The sequence below is a fragment of the Dromiciops gliroides genome, chromosome 5 (genome assembly GCF_019393635.1).
Source record: "Dromiciops gliroides isolate mDroGli1 chromosome 5, mDroGli1.pri, whole genome shotgun sequence".
NCBI lineage: Eukaryota > Metazoa > Chordata > Mammalia > Microbiotheria > Microbiotheriidae > Dromiciops > Dromiciops gliroides.
The window spans coordinates 92,077,521-92,093,867 of record NC_057865.1 but is presented as its reverse complement, the minus strand read 5'-3'; the positions used below and the strand labels follow the sequence as shown (position 1 = coordinate 92,093,867).

At 42.9% G+C, this 16,347-nt stretch overlaps 2 protein-coding genes across 22 annotated transcripts in view; one reads left to right on the top strand and one right to left on the bottom strand.

The window, feature by feature from the left end:
• Window positions 1-16,347, bottom strand: part of PRKAG2 (protein kinase AMP-activated non-catalytic subunit gamma 2) — a 492,650-nt gene that overhangs the window by 117,523 nt on the left and 358,780 nt on the right. For 11 of the 13 annotated variants that reach the window (XR_006353276.1, XM_043966985.1, XM_043966987.1 and 8 more), the window contains one exon: window positions 1,318-1,420. Coding sequence is in view for 12 of the 13 variants with exons in the window: in XM_043966985.1 (XP_043822920.1) it covers window positions 1,318-1,420 (103 nt within the window). In the remaining variant the exon portion in view is untranslated. Of the gene's footprint in view, window positions 1-673; window positions 864-1,317; window positions 1,421-1,894; window positions 2,006-16,347 lie in introns of those variants that run through there. The other 2 variants (XM_043966992.1, XM_043966991.1) reach the window with 2 other exon arrangements.
• On the top strand, window positions 770-15,402 carry LOC122728398 (jerky protein homolog-like). Of its 9 annotated transcripts, none has more exons than XM_043967002.1 (4): window positions 770-903; window positions 1,346-1,527; window positions 6,522-6,613; window positions 11,631-15,402. In XM_043967002.1, the coding sequence occupies exon 4, from the start codon at window positions 11,656-11,658 to the stop codon at window positions 13,237-13,239; it is 1,584 nt and encodes a 527-aa protein (XP_043822937.1). In that variant the 5' UTR covers window positions 770-903; window positions 1,346-1,527; window positions 6,522-6,613; window positions 11,631-11,655; the 3' UTR covers window positions 13,240-15,402. The 9 variants fall into 9 exon arrangements, with proteins under 9 accessions (XP_043822937.1, XP_043822935.1, XP_043822929.1 ...); XM_043967000.1 differs by lacking the exons at window positions 770-903; window positions 1,346-1,527 and adding exons at window positions 1,741-1,947; window positions 5,872-5,978; XM_043966994.1 differs by lacking the exons at window positions 770-903; window positions 1,346-1,527 and adding exons at window positions 1,741-1,947; window positions 2,339-2,441.

Below are 16,347 nucleotides of genomic sequence, written 5' to 3'. Positions count from 1 at the left end.
TGAATGAACAGGATCAAAGTAAAGTTGGCACCGAGACAGCATCCACATGGCTGGCACATTCTTTGTTTCAGGGCTTCAGTATATTAGCTTTTGGGGAGAAAATATAAACCCCATATAGAATATATTTATAATGGAAGAATAATATTAGTTTTAATTTCCCATACTGTCAAGATTTTTTTTTGTATAAAGCCATGATATTAAAAACGATGCCCAGACTTTAAAAAAAATGCTGTCCAACTCTGATCCTTTCATGCTCAGTAATAAGAACTAGTTTTTAACAGAATAAGAGCTCATTCTTTTTGAATCCTGACAGGTTCAGCAAAAGATCCAAGGAACTGTTTTGGAGGTTAGGTCAAAATAAAGGAAAAATGAGTAATATGTGGAGAAGCAATAGGGCGGGGGTTGAGTCAAGTAAACTAGAAAACAATTCAGTACGAAGACACTACGGTTTTTTCCCTTAGAGAATTTTCCTCTTTAAAAGGGGAGGGGTCAACCCACGGGTTGTATTATCACAAATAAGGTAACCTAACAGCTCGGTGTATTTATAGGTATGAGCTTTAAAAAGCTAGGGCGAGGACACCTAAGTATTAAATGACGACATATACAGAAACGAACTGCACGGTATCTAGTCATCATTTGAGTTGTTCCGGCAGTAAAGGACAAAAGGACCTACCGAAAGCACTTGGCTTGAGGTGGCCGGATCGCTCATCACCACCACCCCTCCTCCCAGCTCCTGAAAATTGGCCAGTGTTGATCTCCCCGGTTAGAAAGACGAGGGCTATTGCCCCCGCCGGCATCGCTCTCTCCCATACTTGTGCCCTCTCCATCCCCAGATTCCCGGGCACCCCCCGGAGGAGGCAGCATCGCCCAACAGCGGCAGAGTTGGCCAGCGAGGGGTTCAAGGTGATGAGCGAGCTCCCGGGCATCCCTGGACCGGCGGGCGTTCTGCCCAGGGAGGGGGAAGGGCGGGGTGGGGTAGCTCCCCTCGGCCCCCCGCCCCCACCGCATCCCCTCTCTCGTTTCCACACCGGCGTCGGCGGTTCGAAGCCCGGCAGCAGCCCCCTTCTCCGCCTCGCCTTCTCAGCCATCCTCACGAGGGGAGGGAGGGAGGAAGGAAGGCGGCGCGGGGGGGCGGGAGGACCCCGGGGTGAAGTTGCAACCTCAGCCCCGGCGGCTCGCCCAGCATCCGCGGGTGTCGGAGAGGACCACAATCCCCCGGAGGAATGAAAAGCCCCCCGACCGCGGAGGGGAGGGAGGGTGGGGGAAAGGGCGGGAGTTGGTCGGGAGCCGCACACACTCGCTCGCCCGCTCACTCACCTTCCTCTTCTAACTCTAATTTCTCCAGCATGCCGGCTTCAGCGGTTCCTGGGGCTGCTGCTGCTGCAACTGCTGCTGCCGCCGCGGCCGCTGCTACAGCCGCCTGAGGAGGAGGAGGAGGAGGGGAGAGAGGAGAAGAAGGATCAGCATTCAGACCCAGGCTGGAGGAAGTCCCGGGGACCTGCCGCGGCCGCCCGGCGGGGACTCGAGGTGGGCTGGGCGGCGGGGAGGGGGTGGCGGGGGAGGGCCGCGGCCGGGGCTCGGCCTGACAGGGCTCGATTTCTCCGGTCTCACCCGCCGGGGCCGGGTCAGGGGAGGGGCTCCGGGGCTCGGGTCCTCCCCCGAGCCCCGCCCCCGGGCCCCGCCCCCGCCCCCTGAGGGCGGAGCCGGGGAACCGGCGGCACCTCCCGGCCAGGCTCTCCAGCGCGGCGCGGCGCCGCTGTTGCCGCTGTTGCCGCTGCCGCCGCCGCCGCCGCCGCGGGAGGGGGGCTCTGGGGACCCGCCCCCTTTCCGGACAGTCCACCTCCCTCCTCCCCTCCGCGAGCCTCCTCCGGGTGTCGCCGCCGGGTCTCCTCACCGCGGGGAACCCCGCCCCCCCGGAGCTCTAAGGGTCGCTCCGCGCCGCCGCAGGTACCCGGGGCCACCAACGGAGACTTCACACCCCTTTCCTCCCCAACTTCCCCCCCGCTCCCCGGGGCTTCTGCCTTGCTCCCCTCCCTCCTCCGCTCCCCCCGTTCTCCCCCGGGTGGAACGGTCCGTTTTGCTGCAGTGGGCTCAGCCTGCCCCCCTCCCACCCCGTGCTTTTGGTAGCTACCCATGGGGGGGGGAGGAGGGAGACGGTGAGAGTGAAAGTGGGGGAGTGGGCGGGACTATGTTTGGGTGAGTGGGTTGGGGGGGTGGAGGTGGAGAGAAGGCGGAGGAAGGGCCGTGGCAGGGGGCCGTGCTGACTTGGTCGGACCGCGTCTCCGCGTTGGCCTCTTCCGTTCGGCCGGTCCTTCCGCAACCCCTCCTCCTTGGGCAGGCAGGAGCTGGCGCTGTCGTAGGAGGGAGAGCGAGCGAGCCAGAGCCCCTTTCTTACCACTGCTCCCCCTCTCTTCCCTGTCGCCCGCGGGTGGTACGGTCCGGTAGGTTTCAGCTCCCCTGGTATCGGCCCAAACCATTTGAAAGGAGGGAGGGCTGGAGGTTACAGTGATGGGGTAGTAGGGAGGCCTTGGGAAGGGAGGGGTTGGTTAATGCTGTCAGAGCTGGGGACTTGGGGGGGGTAAGGCTGCTGCATTTTCTACCATTTCTTTGGAAAGGACACCCCAAACTCCACTGCCCTAACCCACCCTAAATTTCCTTCCCCGCCAACCCTATATTTCCTCCCAGAACTGACCATGCTGTGAGCCCTCTGAACTGAGCCCTCCCACCCTGCCCCGCACTTCATCCCACTCCCCTTTTTTACCCAGCCTGTGACCTTCCACTCCCCCCGCCCCCAGGTCCCACGGGGACCAGATCCATAGGGTTTGACGAGGCCTCTTGGGACCTGGAGTTTCAAAGTGGGCCCAAGCCTTAGTCTCCCTAACAAATCTAAATCTGTCCAGGCCACGCCTGTTACCCTGCATCTGCAGGATTTGAGGCCAAGTGGAGTTGGCAGGCATCGATGCTGCTGCATCTGAGTGGCTGGAAAAGCTGAGACGGGCAAGGAAAAAGAGAGGCAGACTACCCCAGCAGAAGACCTCTTGTGTGTAACCTGCCCATTTCTCGCCCGTGGGCACCATATCTTGTCTCCTTTGCTGAATCCAGGGGCCCTGTCACCCTGATTCGAGGAGCTGTCACTGTTCCCTGTCTCTCTCTGCAGCCCTCAGCCATTTCTGGGGTGGGGGAGAGAAGGGAAGAGTAATGGGGGGGGGTGGTAAATGAACCAGATCTTACAGTTCCTTAAGACATTAAGAGCATTTTTTTTCCTTCTCTCTTTCTGAGTCAATAAGTCAACTGGCTATTAAGTGCCTACTATGTGCCAAGTACTGTGCCTGCTCTCAAAGAGTTCACCAACCTAAGAGGCAGACAACACCTAAACAGGATATATACAAGATAAATTGGAGCAGTCTGAGAGGGAAAGCACTAAGGTTAAGGAAAATTGGGAGAGCCGTCTTTCTTGCAGAAGATGAGATTTTAGCTAAGACCTGAAAGAATCCAAAGAAACCAAGAGGCCAGAGATGAGGAGAGTGGGGATAGAGTTTGCAGTCTGGAGAAGGAGTGGTGGAATTGTGTTGTTCAAGAAACAGAAAGGATGCTAGTGTCACTGCAGCAGAGTTATGGAGTGAGGAGTAAGGTATGAGAAGACTGGAAAAGTAGGAAGGAGTCAGGTTATGAAGGGGATTAAAAGCCAAAGAGGATGCTACATTTGATCCTGGAAGTAAAGAAACCAGTGGAATTGAATGAATAGGAGGAAGTTTCCTCAGCCCATAGTTTACCCATTTCTTGGCTCCTTATGCCTTCCTTTCAGAAAAGGAGTACAGTGAAAAGAAGACTAATAGCTGAAATGTTTATACTATATCTCTTTAAAGTTTATAGACACAAAAGAAGAGATGCGTTTCCAATCTGTTTTTTTTTGTTTGTTGATTGTAAAAGTTCCTCCAGAGCAGTCATATTTTATTTTATTTTATTTATTTATTTTTTTTTTGGTGAGGCAGTTGGGGTTAAGTGACTTGCCCAGGGTCACACAGCTAGTAAGTGTTAAATGTCTGAGGTCGGATTTGAACTCAGGTCCTCCTGAATCCAGGGCCGGTGCTTTATTCACTGCCCCATCTAGCTGCCCCCCAGTCATATTTGAAATGTTTCTACAGAAATGACTTATATGCTAAAGGTTAGGTTTGCTGTTGAAATACAACTGAAACACACCCCTGGATATCAGAAAGAAATCCCCTCAGACAACTGGAGAAAATCAATGTGACAGGGAGATACCAAGCTCTATGAGGGGAACTAACAGAACTTGCCTCATATATAGTCCATTCCAAGATAAACCCTCTGCTCTGATGGAAGGGATGAAGAAGCCTGGTTCACATAATGACAGCCTCTGGGGAGGGACCTCAGAGGTCATGCGGTCTAACCTTTTCTTTTTCCAGAGGAAACTCAAGCTCAAAGAGATTATGAATTGCCCAAGGTCATACAGGTAATAAGTAGCAGAGCTCAGGTATTGTGACTCCAAATCCAGTGTGTCTCTTCGGTAGCTTATACAACAAAAGTCTGGTTTTACTGGATTGTGGAGAAATGGTGAGAGTCGGGTCGAATAAACCTGAGACTAAAGGCATGGGTGGAAATGACTAAAAATGATAATCAGGTTATTATTCCATCAGGGAACTCTAAGGCATAATTAGCCATGGAAGCTACACATGTGATGATTTTTTGGTTGTTAAAAGAGTTGGAGAATCAACTGTATTCCAACATAGCAAAATGCTGTATTATAAAGTGTGGGAAGGGGTTTGAAAGTTAAGAGGCAGCAAATTTAGTAAAAAAAAATTATTTTAAGACTTTATGCAAACACAAGAGTACAACTTTTTACTTAAGCTTAAAGAAAAAATTTTTAAACTAGCTGATGCAAGCAAGTACAATCATCTCTAAATTATTTAGAGGCTACTTATCCAGTGTATAAAATATCGAGGTGCTTCTCCTTCCTGCTGCCATCTCTTGGACTGTTTCATTGGCTCAGTTAGACATCCTCCAGATGGTGGAAATGTAAAAAGGAAGGAGGTGAAATCACGCTAGTTCACAAAGGAAAGGTGTTCTCATTAGCAAATCCCTTTAGATAGGGGATTCTAATCTGTTGGTGTTCCTAGTCCCCTTTAGCAGTCTAGTGAAGCCCATAGACTTATCAGAATAATGTTTTTAAAGACTTTAAAAATATATAAGATTACAAAGGGAGCCAATTAGTCTAAATACAATTAACAAATTAAAAAAAAAATACCTGGGCCCTAAGGTTAAGAACTCTTCCCCAAGTTTAAGAACTCTTGCTTAAATAAATGCTTGATTTAGAGTCTTACTGGCTAAGAAGTTGAACCGTAGTAATTTAAATAAAATTTGTTGAATATCACATTTCACTTATATCCCCCTTTCTCCATTACTACTAACAGTCAAATTGAAACTAACTACTTACCCATAAAGCATTGAGAACTTTGCATAGTAGCACTATGAATGCCTTAAAAAATGGCTGGCAGCAAGCTGTCTGGTTTTAGTAGTCTATGGCAAAGTTACCAACTCATGATTTCTCTTCAATTGATAATAGTGTAGAACTAGAATTCGAGGCCTGTCTTCTTCTTCTTCTTTTTTTTTTTTTTAGTATAGAGCTTTACTGCAGAAGTAGACTATAGGTATTGCCATCCTGAAAGACCATATAAAAAAGTACTTTCACCTTTGGTACAGTTTTTATGTATAGCACTGGAAGGCACTTGCTCCACATGTTATAATCAATTATCTCAGACTGTCTCAACCCCTCTACCTTACCCACCTGTTGAGCCTCCTTGACTCTACTTTGTATATATCTTCTCACTTTTTATAGCTTCATTTATCTTCCAGATTTACATCACCCTCTTCTGAATATTCTCAAAAGATTATAAAAAGTTTAGCCCTGTCCTGACTCCAGGAGAAAGTCTTCAAAACATTCAGACTCTATGCCTGTAGTGGTAAGAATAAAGCAATGCCTTGATCCAAGCAAGAACTCAAGAGTGGTGGGTTAATTCATGGTATGAACTGTCAAAAGTCCTGCCCCAAGATCACAGAGATAGAGCTGGAAGGGTCCTTAGAGGTCATCTAAGCCACCTTCATCTTTTTTAGAAACGTGAGGCTCAGACAGCTGAAGGGACTTACCCAAGGGTCACATAAGCAGTAAATGACCAAGGTGGGATTTAAACCCGGGTCCCTCTGATCTGCAGTTAATTATTCTTTCCACTGAACCACACTGCCTCTTCTCATCACCACCCAAAGAACTCAGCTTCTACCACTGTGAAAAAAAGTCAGTAATCCTTATTGATGATACTATGGAAAATGCTCCCTTGTCAGATTCCCAGAATTAAAAATGTATTGTGCTAATGAACACTTTTATCTTTACCATAATAATTGGGGAAAATGACGTGGCCTTCACTTTGCTTCCCTTCCAAGTTACCATTTTAAATGCCTGAAAAAGAAAAGCCTTTCTTTTAAAACTTGTTGTAATCTCTTTATAATAGGCAATTATCCTGCAGTAGATTTTCAGACAGAGTGGCAACCTGTTCCTACACCTCAGCAAGTTCCTGAAAACCTGTTTCTAAGGAAGTGACAGGTAAATAAAAAAAGTGGAGAAAATGGATTAAATTAGATGAGCCCATTTTGTTTTTTTTATTAGTTGTGTTCTAGTTAATATATGACATTCTTAAGAACACAGTGTGATTGGCAAGGGATTGGTAGGTGTTTACTCTTGGTAGTAAGAGGACAGACATCACTTAAGAAGAGGCAAGCATGACCCTGTCATTCAAGCTATAGCTCTAAATTCCCTTTCTGGGCTTGAGAAACACTTTACTTTGCTCTCTTAACTATGGACTCCATCTTGTATGCAGGATGATACTTTCTGGCTTAAAAGAAGCTGTAACTGGGGGCAGCTAGGTGGTGCAGTGGATAGAGCACCGGCCCTGGAGTCAGGAGTACCTGAGTTCAAACCTGGCCTCAGACATTTCACAGTTACTAGCTGTGTGACCCTGGGCAAGTCACTTAACCCCCATTGCCTCACTAAAAAAAAAAAAAAAGAAGCTGTAACTTTCTTGTTAGCAAGACAAATTAAGCCATTCTCTGTGCTAAAACCCTTCTACACAGATACTCAGGAACATAACAAATATCAGACATGGCTGCTACCCTCAAGGAATGTACAGTCTCAGGGAGACCAAATCTCTGCCTATGAAACAACCTACAGGTATAGTTATAGAGCAGTTTAACGTGATGCAGTAAAAGAATACAGCATGAACTTTGTACTATATATACTGACAATGCTCCGAGTAGAGGCTTGAACTGTCAGCTGTAGTCATTTGGAGAGTGCTTTCTGGAATAGGTATAATAAGATGGATTTGAAGAAAGTGAGGGATGGGCGTCAACTGGTAGAGATGGAGAGGAGCATTTTATATGAAGAGTAAGAAAATGTGTTTTTATAAATTACGTGCTCAGAGCAAGCAGATGAACTCGATGAGTGGAAGGAAGTACTGTAGTTGATTACTGTAAAAGTGAGATTTAGGACATGATTGAGTTGTATGAAGTCTAGGAAACCCCACTAAGGAATCTGTAGATCAATCTTATATGGAAGGAAATAGGTGTCTGATAGAGGCAAAGATGTTAGGAAAGTTGTTATTAGTTATTCTGTAGAGACCATTTAAACTGTTATGAGTGGTGATGGGTGGTGCCCATGGGAATAAAATGAGTAAATTGGAAGGATTTTGTCAGAACAAAGTTGGAGAGAGATTTGGTATCAGATTCAATAGAGAAAGTGGAGGAGCAAGAAGAGTCGAAGTTGACTTGTGAAGCCCAGGGACCAGGATCTGGTAATTCTGCTAATGAGGGAAATGATTCAAGTATTGCTCTTGGTGGTAATGGGAGAGCTCAGTTTGCAACATTTCGACCCTTCTGGGGAGCACTGGGTAGAGTGGGCTTGTAGTGGCTGCAAAGCTGGAGTCAGGAAGACCCGAGTTCCAGTTCTGCTTCTGACATATACTGGTTGGGTGACTCTGGTGGAATTGTTTAATAGAATGTCCCCAGGGAATTCTCTAAGACAAGTTGTAGGGAAGTTTCTTATCTTTATTAGTACAGGAAGTTTCTCACTGGGAGCTTTCTACACTGAAGTGGCAGTGCTGATTTAAAAAATAAAACTAAACAAAACCATTGATGGGATATGCTGGAGAAAAGTCTTGTAAAGGATTGGAGAGATGGAGTCAGCACTGGAGTTTTATATGTATCTCCTCTCAATTTAAAGCTGATAGTTGAAATGGAGATTTTTGACTCTGATGACATGGGGGAAAAGTAGAGCATAAGTCCTTGGTTAATGTTAGGCAAGGAAGAAGAGGAGCCAACGAAAGGGGGTTAGAATCATCAAGACTGGTGTCCCGAGCCAGCAAAGGAGAGAATAGTCTGCAGGCTTGAGTGTGGCAGAGGGTTTCTGAAGGTGATGATGAGAATTAGAAAAAAAGAAGAAAAAAAAGCCAGAGAAGACCTCAGAATAGTTTCAGTAGAATGACAAAGCTGTGAATTAGATTTAATTTTAATCTTAAAGAACAATTATTTATATATCCTAGGGTTTAATATAAATTGAATACCATGGAGATGCCCCTTAAAAATATCTAATGGTGGGGCAGCTTAGGTGATGCAGTAGATAAAGCCCCAGCCCTGGATTCAGGAGGACCTGAGTTCAAATCTGCCCTCAGACACTTGACACTCACTGTGTGGCCCTGGGCAAGTCACTTAACCCACATTGCTCCACCCCCCCCCCCCCAAATCTAATGGTAGTTTTAGGCAGTAGAAACCCATAGTTTCCATATTATTTTGAGATTGGGGGGGGCAGGCAATTGGGGTTGTGACTTGCCTAGGGTCACACAGCTAGTAAGTGTTAAGTATCTGAGGCCAGAATTGAACTCAGGTCGTCCTGACTCCAGGACCGGTGCTCTATCCACTGCGCCACCTAGCTGCCCCCCCATGTTATTTTGAAAAGGCAAATCTGAGTTTAGTCTTTCTGTAGAAGGATTTCGGTTGAAAGTGTTTTTTTTTTTTAATGTGAGTAATAACCAGTTAAAAATAGATGCATATGACCAAGTTACTGATGTGAGGAAGCCCTTAAATATAGCCATTGAAGTCTTTATGGAAGGAAAGGAAAGCCAGTAAAAGGAGGTCCACAGGATAACAAAAGCAGTAAAAAACGTGAATGTAAATAAGATTCAAAAGCTTTTTCAAGGAACCTTGTTATCTATGCCTTTTGTCACCTGCTTTTTCTTAACTCGGTTTTTTTTTTCTTATAAAAAAATCAAGATTGTGTTTTTTAACTGTTAAACAGTTCTGCTTTATAACTTTGCTGAAAAGAATGCAGTGCAGCAATCAGATTTCTTTTGATTGTGTTGCTTATTTTTAATGGCCTTAACCACAGTTTGTGCCTTTTTTATAGCCAATTAAAAAGCTATTTAAATACTCTATTGTCCCGGAATCAAAGATTGTTATTCTATTTAACCCCTTACTACCCTTGACTCAGAGCAGTGAGGTATCATGGTGTTCACAACAGTAATTTCATGTTGTTTAATATTAACAGCAATATTTAGTGATTCTCAAAGTTAATTAATTGAGAACACAGGTAGGATAATACATATATCCTATATGAGAAAAACAGAAAAATAGAGTAGAATGGCAGCCTTGGGAGGTAGGGACTTATGAAGATCTTGAAGTGTAAACTGGGTAACCACTTGTTGGATGCTATAGAAGGGATCCCTGCCTAGCAAAAATTTGGAATAGACGGCCTCCTTTCTACTCTGAGATACTGTGGTTCTATTATGTAGTAAAAGAGCTTTTCAGCAAAAGTTGTTTAAAAAAAAACAACTAAAATGCAACCTGACAATACTGAGTCCTTTTAGGCTTTAAAAGAAAGATAATAATCATTACTGAACTAATGACAACTCAGAGTTATCAAACAAGATAACATATGTGAAATGCTTGGCAAACTTTAGAGAGCTGTGTAAGTGCCAGCTATTATTATCACTGTTATCTGTGAAAAGGAGGGATGAGTCTGGGGGAGGGGCAGACAAAAAAATACGTAGGTAATCAGAGAACCTCAGTTTAATGCAGAGTAGAATTATCTCCATTTTATTGTAGAGCCTGAGTTGAAGCGCTTCCTGGAAGGGTTAGGTTTTAGGCATGAACAGTTCTAATGCAGAAAGACTTTTCTTGGTCCCTTAATATTCTATCAGAGCTTAAAAACATGCATCAGAATACTAATGTATTTTACATGACTTAATAGCTGTCACTACACAACTTCTTGGGTGATCATTATTAAGTCCCTTGTCTTCTCAAAGCCTTCTTTCTTCATTTATAAAGTGTTGCTTCTCTCACAGGACAATTGCAAGCAAAGTGCTTTCTAATGCTTAAATGACTATAGAAATGTAAGTTATAGTAACTACCATGTAAAAGTAACTACCCTTGATTTTAGACCATAAATAATATTCTTTACAGTGGAAAATTCTCACCATTGAAATCAAGAAACTGAGTTTCATATTAGAATCTTGATTTTTAAAAAATCCCTTAAAATCCTCCATCTTATATTCAGTTTATTGGAGAATTAAACATTTTGTCCATCATAGACCCTGGGTACATTTGAGTTGATATGTTAAGCTAAGATATGTTCAAGGGAGTATACAATGGGAACCTTTTTATAGTTCTCATGCTAGGACACTGAATTAAGGCATGGATCATAGGAACTTATTGTATTAGTGTTTTATGCTATATGGTTACCTTTTGAGGCATATTAAAAATAATATTTGACATTTTATATAGTGCTTTAAGGTTTACAAAGTACATTATGTGCATTTTATTTTAATTTTACAACAGAACCTTTGAGGTCTGTTGCTTGTATTACTACCCCCATTTTACAGATAAAGAAACTGAGACTTAGGTAAGTGACTTGTCTATGATCACAGATAGGCAGTTAAATGTCACAGGCAGGATTTGAAGCCAGCTCTACTTCATGACTTCAGTCTAGCACCTGTCCACTATACATACAAATCAGTATAAAAGCAAATCATATTATAATAGGATACTACTACTTTAATGGTAAAAAAATGGCCCTGCCTTTTCAACACTAGTATTTGAAGAGGAAAAGACTGACTTGAGTCATTTGGGTATTGCTCAGGAAATAAGTAGACAGAGAATTGCAACTTTATTGTCTACAGTAACACGAAGTGACTAGCAGTTGTTATTTCCTTGGGCATCCTCCTTTAGAAAAGAAGACAAATGTATTAGTTTATACCCTTGAAGAGCTCCAAAAGAAGATACATCGGGAGGCAGTCTTAACTCCCACCAGCCTTTGCACCAACTTCTGGGTAGAAGAGGAGAGACCAGTGCAGGCAAGCAAGCCATGAGCCAGTCCTGGGTTTTTGTCTTTTTCCTTCTTAAGAGCATTGAAATCTGATAGAGTACCATATAAAATAAGAATTATCTGTGGACAGACTATCAAAGTTGCTAATTTTACCGTTAAAAAAATAAAATCTATGCCATAATGCCAGATCTGTGTGTGTGTTGTTTATTGCTCTAGGCCAGAGGACTATGATTCTCCTTTTTTTTTCCAGTGCTGTACATAGACCATCTTTGACCATGGCAGCGATGAAGCGTAAACGAGTTGTGCTTACGATCCAGGAAAAGCTGGAAATCATTGAAAAACTGGAAAAAGGTGGTAACACAAGGCAACTTTCCATCATGTATGGAATTGGTGAACAGACTGTTCGTGACTTAAAAAAAAGAAAAGCACAGCTACTTTCATACGCAACTAGCTCGGGCTCTGCAACACTTCTGGCCAGACGCAAGTCCATGAAGCAGTCTACTTACAAGGAGCTGGATAGAGCGATGTTGGAATGGTTTAATCAGCAGAGAGCTGAAGGGACTCCAGTGTCTGGGATAATTTGTGCAAAACAAGCAAAGGCTTTTTTTAATGCATTAGGAATGGAAGGGGACTTTAATGCCTCTACTGGTTGGCTTACTAGGTTTAAGCAGAGACATGGGATTAGAGAGCTAAATTACCAAGGTGAGAAATCAAATGGTGATCAGTCAGCTGCTGCTGATTTTCGTGAAGATTTTGAAGAATTTACAGACAGTGAAAGGTTGCAGCCAGAGCAGATATACAACGCTGATGAAACTGGGCTTTACTGGAAATCCTTACCAGCAAGGACATTGGCTTTTGAGAATGAACATCCTATTCCAAGTCACAAACTCAATAGAGAGAGATTAACTGTGTTGTGTTGTGTAAATGCAACTGGTTCTCACAAACTGAGACTGTGTGTGGTTGGAAAAGCTGAGCATCTGCATTTGCTTCGAGAAGCTAATCCATTAAATATGCCAGTTGATTGTTTTAACCACAAAGAAGCTTGGATGGACTGCACAATTTTCAAAGAATGGTTTGATAAGAAATTTGTTCCTCAGGTCCGTGAGCACTTACGATCTAAAGGCCTTCCAGAAAGAGCTGTGCTACTTCTAGATTATGCCCCCTCCAAACCCAATGAAGGTCTTCTGAAATCTGAGGATGGCAACATTTTTGTGAAATACTTGCCCCCAAACGTGGCTGCTCTAATCCAGCCTATGGACCAGGGCGTGATAGCATGTATGAAGCGACATTACAGAACAGGATTATTAAGAAAGCATGTGCAAGAGGGGCATGACATAAAATCCTTTGGGACGAATCTGACAGCTCAGGATGCTATCACTCAAGCGATTAGAGCATGGAACTTAGTGAAGCCAGTTACAATCATACGATCATGGCGCAAAATTATTTCTGACCCAGATGAAGAAGGGATTCCATCAGCCAGTTTACTTGGAGATGGGCAGCAGCAGTCCAGAAGTCCCAAAAAGAGCCGTGCTGCACATGTGGAACAAAGGCAGGGGATCAATTACCATGAAGTTGGCAACCAGTTATTGGACGACAATGAGATGATAACAAGAGCCGAAGAAATCAAAGTTGAACTGAATGAAAGTGAAGGAGAGGAGCAGGAACTAATTCCGGAGGGTCACATTAGTCACAGTGCTGCATTAAACTATGTGGAAATCCTGCTGGACTATTTGGAGCAGCAAGAGGACTCGCTGATGACTGACAAACTAGTCCTTCACCGACTACGTACAACAATAAGGAAAAAGGAAAATGAGTCAATGGAACGAGTAACAGTTACCAATTTTTTGACCAATAAATAAGTCCAGGCCCCAGTTTTCTCATCTGTAAAATGAAAGGTTTGGACTAAATGATTTCAGGGGTCCCTTCCTGCTCAGTTCTAGGATGTTTAGAATCTGTTGCAGTCCTATTAGAGCCGAAATTGACTTATTACCTTGTTTTGTGTTTGTTTATTGAAGGTAAATATACTAATTATGTATGTATTTGTAGCTCAAAATACTTACATTTTGTGCAAGGTGGCCTACTTTTAAATAGACTATTTAATCTAATAGTATTTTTGAATGGGTCTCCTTTCTTATTTGTGTTTTTGCTCTCTACAAGGACTCCCCATCACCCCTTTTGCCTCTGCCCTACATTTCTCAGGATAATCAAGAATTAACTTTGTTCTCTTACATTAAAAGTCTATGGAATGTAAATTGCAATTCTGGAAATGGTGGGTGTCAAGATGAGCCATCAGTCCTTGGAGATAAGGGCTCAGAGGCAGCTTTTAAAATCCCTTTGTTTGCTTCTACCACCTTAAAATAAAGATGACAGTTATTCACATTGGTTGTAAGGTGTTCATCATATGCTAGAGTTGTTCTTTGCTGGTGTGCAGACCTCATTGTACTGAATAATAAATATCCCAGCATGGCTAAGGTAGTAGCATGTCACATTAATGCATATAGTAAATGACTAGTAATAACTATACTCATCCAGGTCTGATAATTTATGCTTGGGGAGTGGTAAAGAAAATTAGGTTTTCTTTTATTGTCAGGCTTCCTCTGGGTAGAAGAATGAAACACATTGTACCTTGCCTGACCAATGGGTGGGCATTTTATAAGTGTATTCTGGAAGCAATGGAGGTAACAAGGGACTCTAGCTGGGAAGGCCTGGTCTCTATTTTGAGGACTTCATCACATAAAGGAATCTTTATTTGGGTTATTTCCTTCTTTTGCCCACTATGGAGAGTAGTGTGTGAGCTTTGGCCTTGCATATTGGGACATTATGAATGAATATGTTCTTATTTTTTCTCAGCTATGCCAGAAGGGGCTGGTAGAGAGGGTTATTCCCTCTAATTGGAACAATAGAACAAATAACCACACTGATAACTCACGAGAATCCCAGTGTTCTGAAGTATGGGTGGCCAAATATGTTGGCATCTAGCAACTCTCAACAACAGCCCTCTATGAGTCAAAACCCAACAACAATGGGGCATGGAGGGGATGGGGGAAAACAGAGTGTTAAGGAGGTGAAAAAAAACCTCTCCTTTGACTCTCTTCTTTCTGTTATCCAAATAATAAACTCATTGGAGGAGACAAGGGTTAGGGATGTTTGAAAAACTAAAAATAGCTCAGAAAGGTGAGGCTTCTTGGGGTGCAGGTTTCATAGGAGTGTCCCATAAGCACCTCAGTTAAAGTGCTTAAGCTCTTAGTAAGCACTTCAGCCTTTATTCGTTGCTTTTTGGGGGTGTTTGGGACATTAGAAATCGACTCTGGGCTATTAGTATCTTAGTGGTAAAGTCTTGTATAATTTTTTTCAGTTTACTGTGTTAGACTGAGCATTCTGATTCTATAATTTTGAGTGGTATGAAGTGATAATTAAATGCTGTATAACTACTCAATCCTGGGAACTTTGTGAAAATGAGACCTATTATTTAGTGACCATCCCAGTGAACAAATGTGTAAATAAAAAAGTAAACTGAGGACCTTTTCAGATGCATATGATGTGTGATTTAAAAAATAAACGCAAAGGAAATGAAGCAAACAGAAGAGATTAAACAATAAGCATTTATTAAGTGCCTACTACGTGCCAGGCACTGTGCTAAGTGCTGGTTTAGAGATATTTAACGAGACAGCCTATATTTATTCATTATAATGGGTCAACCCAGATGGAGTCAAAAAGGTAGGAAACTTGATCCCTAGGTTAATTCACAGAACAGTCATTGGCTGACATACATAAATCATATTAGCTTTTTTTTCTCTATGTGGCTGCAGAGATAACCTTTATTGCAATATATGCTTTAACTTTCATGTCTACACATAAACACGCCTAAGGACGAGCAGCTGTCACTTGTTATCAAAATATAAATGTGCAGTGCTGTTTGGATTGTGTACTAAGCTACAAATACTGAAGAAAGAAACAAAAAAGCCATTGCAGCACACCTGCTTGTCTGAAACTGTGTTACCATTGCAAGAAATATTGGAACAATCTGGTGTTGATGGGAGTGCACTGCCTTCTTGGAGAGATATCAAAGGAGGCTTGTATTAAACCTTTTGAACATTTCGATTACTAACTTTTGCTCATGAAGACAACACTATTCATCCTAGTGTTATGATGTGTTCCAGTTGTACAAGTGTATATTGGTACTTCACCAGTAAAAATTAATGCTTTTCTAAGACTATTGAGTGAGGGAAAATTCTGGATCTAAGCTGAAGGAATTCCCATCTAAATGCAAATCAAGGAAACCCCATCTTGAATATATGAGTAGTTCATATGTAGTAATTTCTCCACTATTTAATGTTCAACACTAAAAATACATTTTCCTATAACTGTAGCATTAGTGGAACACCCTCAATCAGAATTCACCAATGTAATTTTTTCTGAAAACATTATGATGGGTGGAAAATCACTGAAGGCTAAAGTATTATTGGCCCTTTAGGAACTTAATTTTTCTTGACCGAAAAAAAAAAGGCGAAAACTGAAATGGACAAAAAGAAGACTACTTAATGGAATATATTATGAAATTATACCTATCACACAGGGCTCAGAAAACTTATTTGTTGAGAACCACTGATCCGTGAATGAGGAGCTAACATCCCTATAATTCCATAAATAAAAAACAACTTTGGTTGTTTTTAAAAATTGAATACATAAAACTGTCCCATCAACTTACTTTAAAAAATAAGAATAGGGAACACAGCTCTGTTCAGTGTTGTTATTGAGGGTTTTTTTGGGTTTTTTTTTGTTTTTTGCGGGGCAATGGGGGTTAAGTGACTTGCCCAGGGTCACACAGCTGGTAAGTGTCAAGTGTCTGAGGCCGGATTTGAACTCAGGTACCCCTGAATCCAGGGCCGGTGCTTTATCCACTGTACCGCCTAGCTGCCCCCTTGTTCAGTGTTGTTATTCAGTCATGTCCAACTCTTTGGAACCCT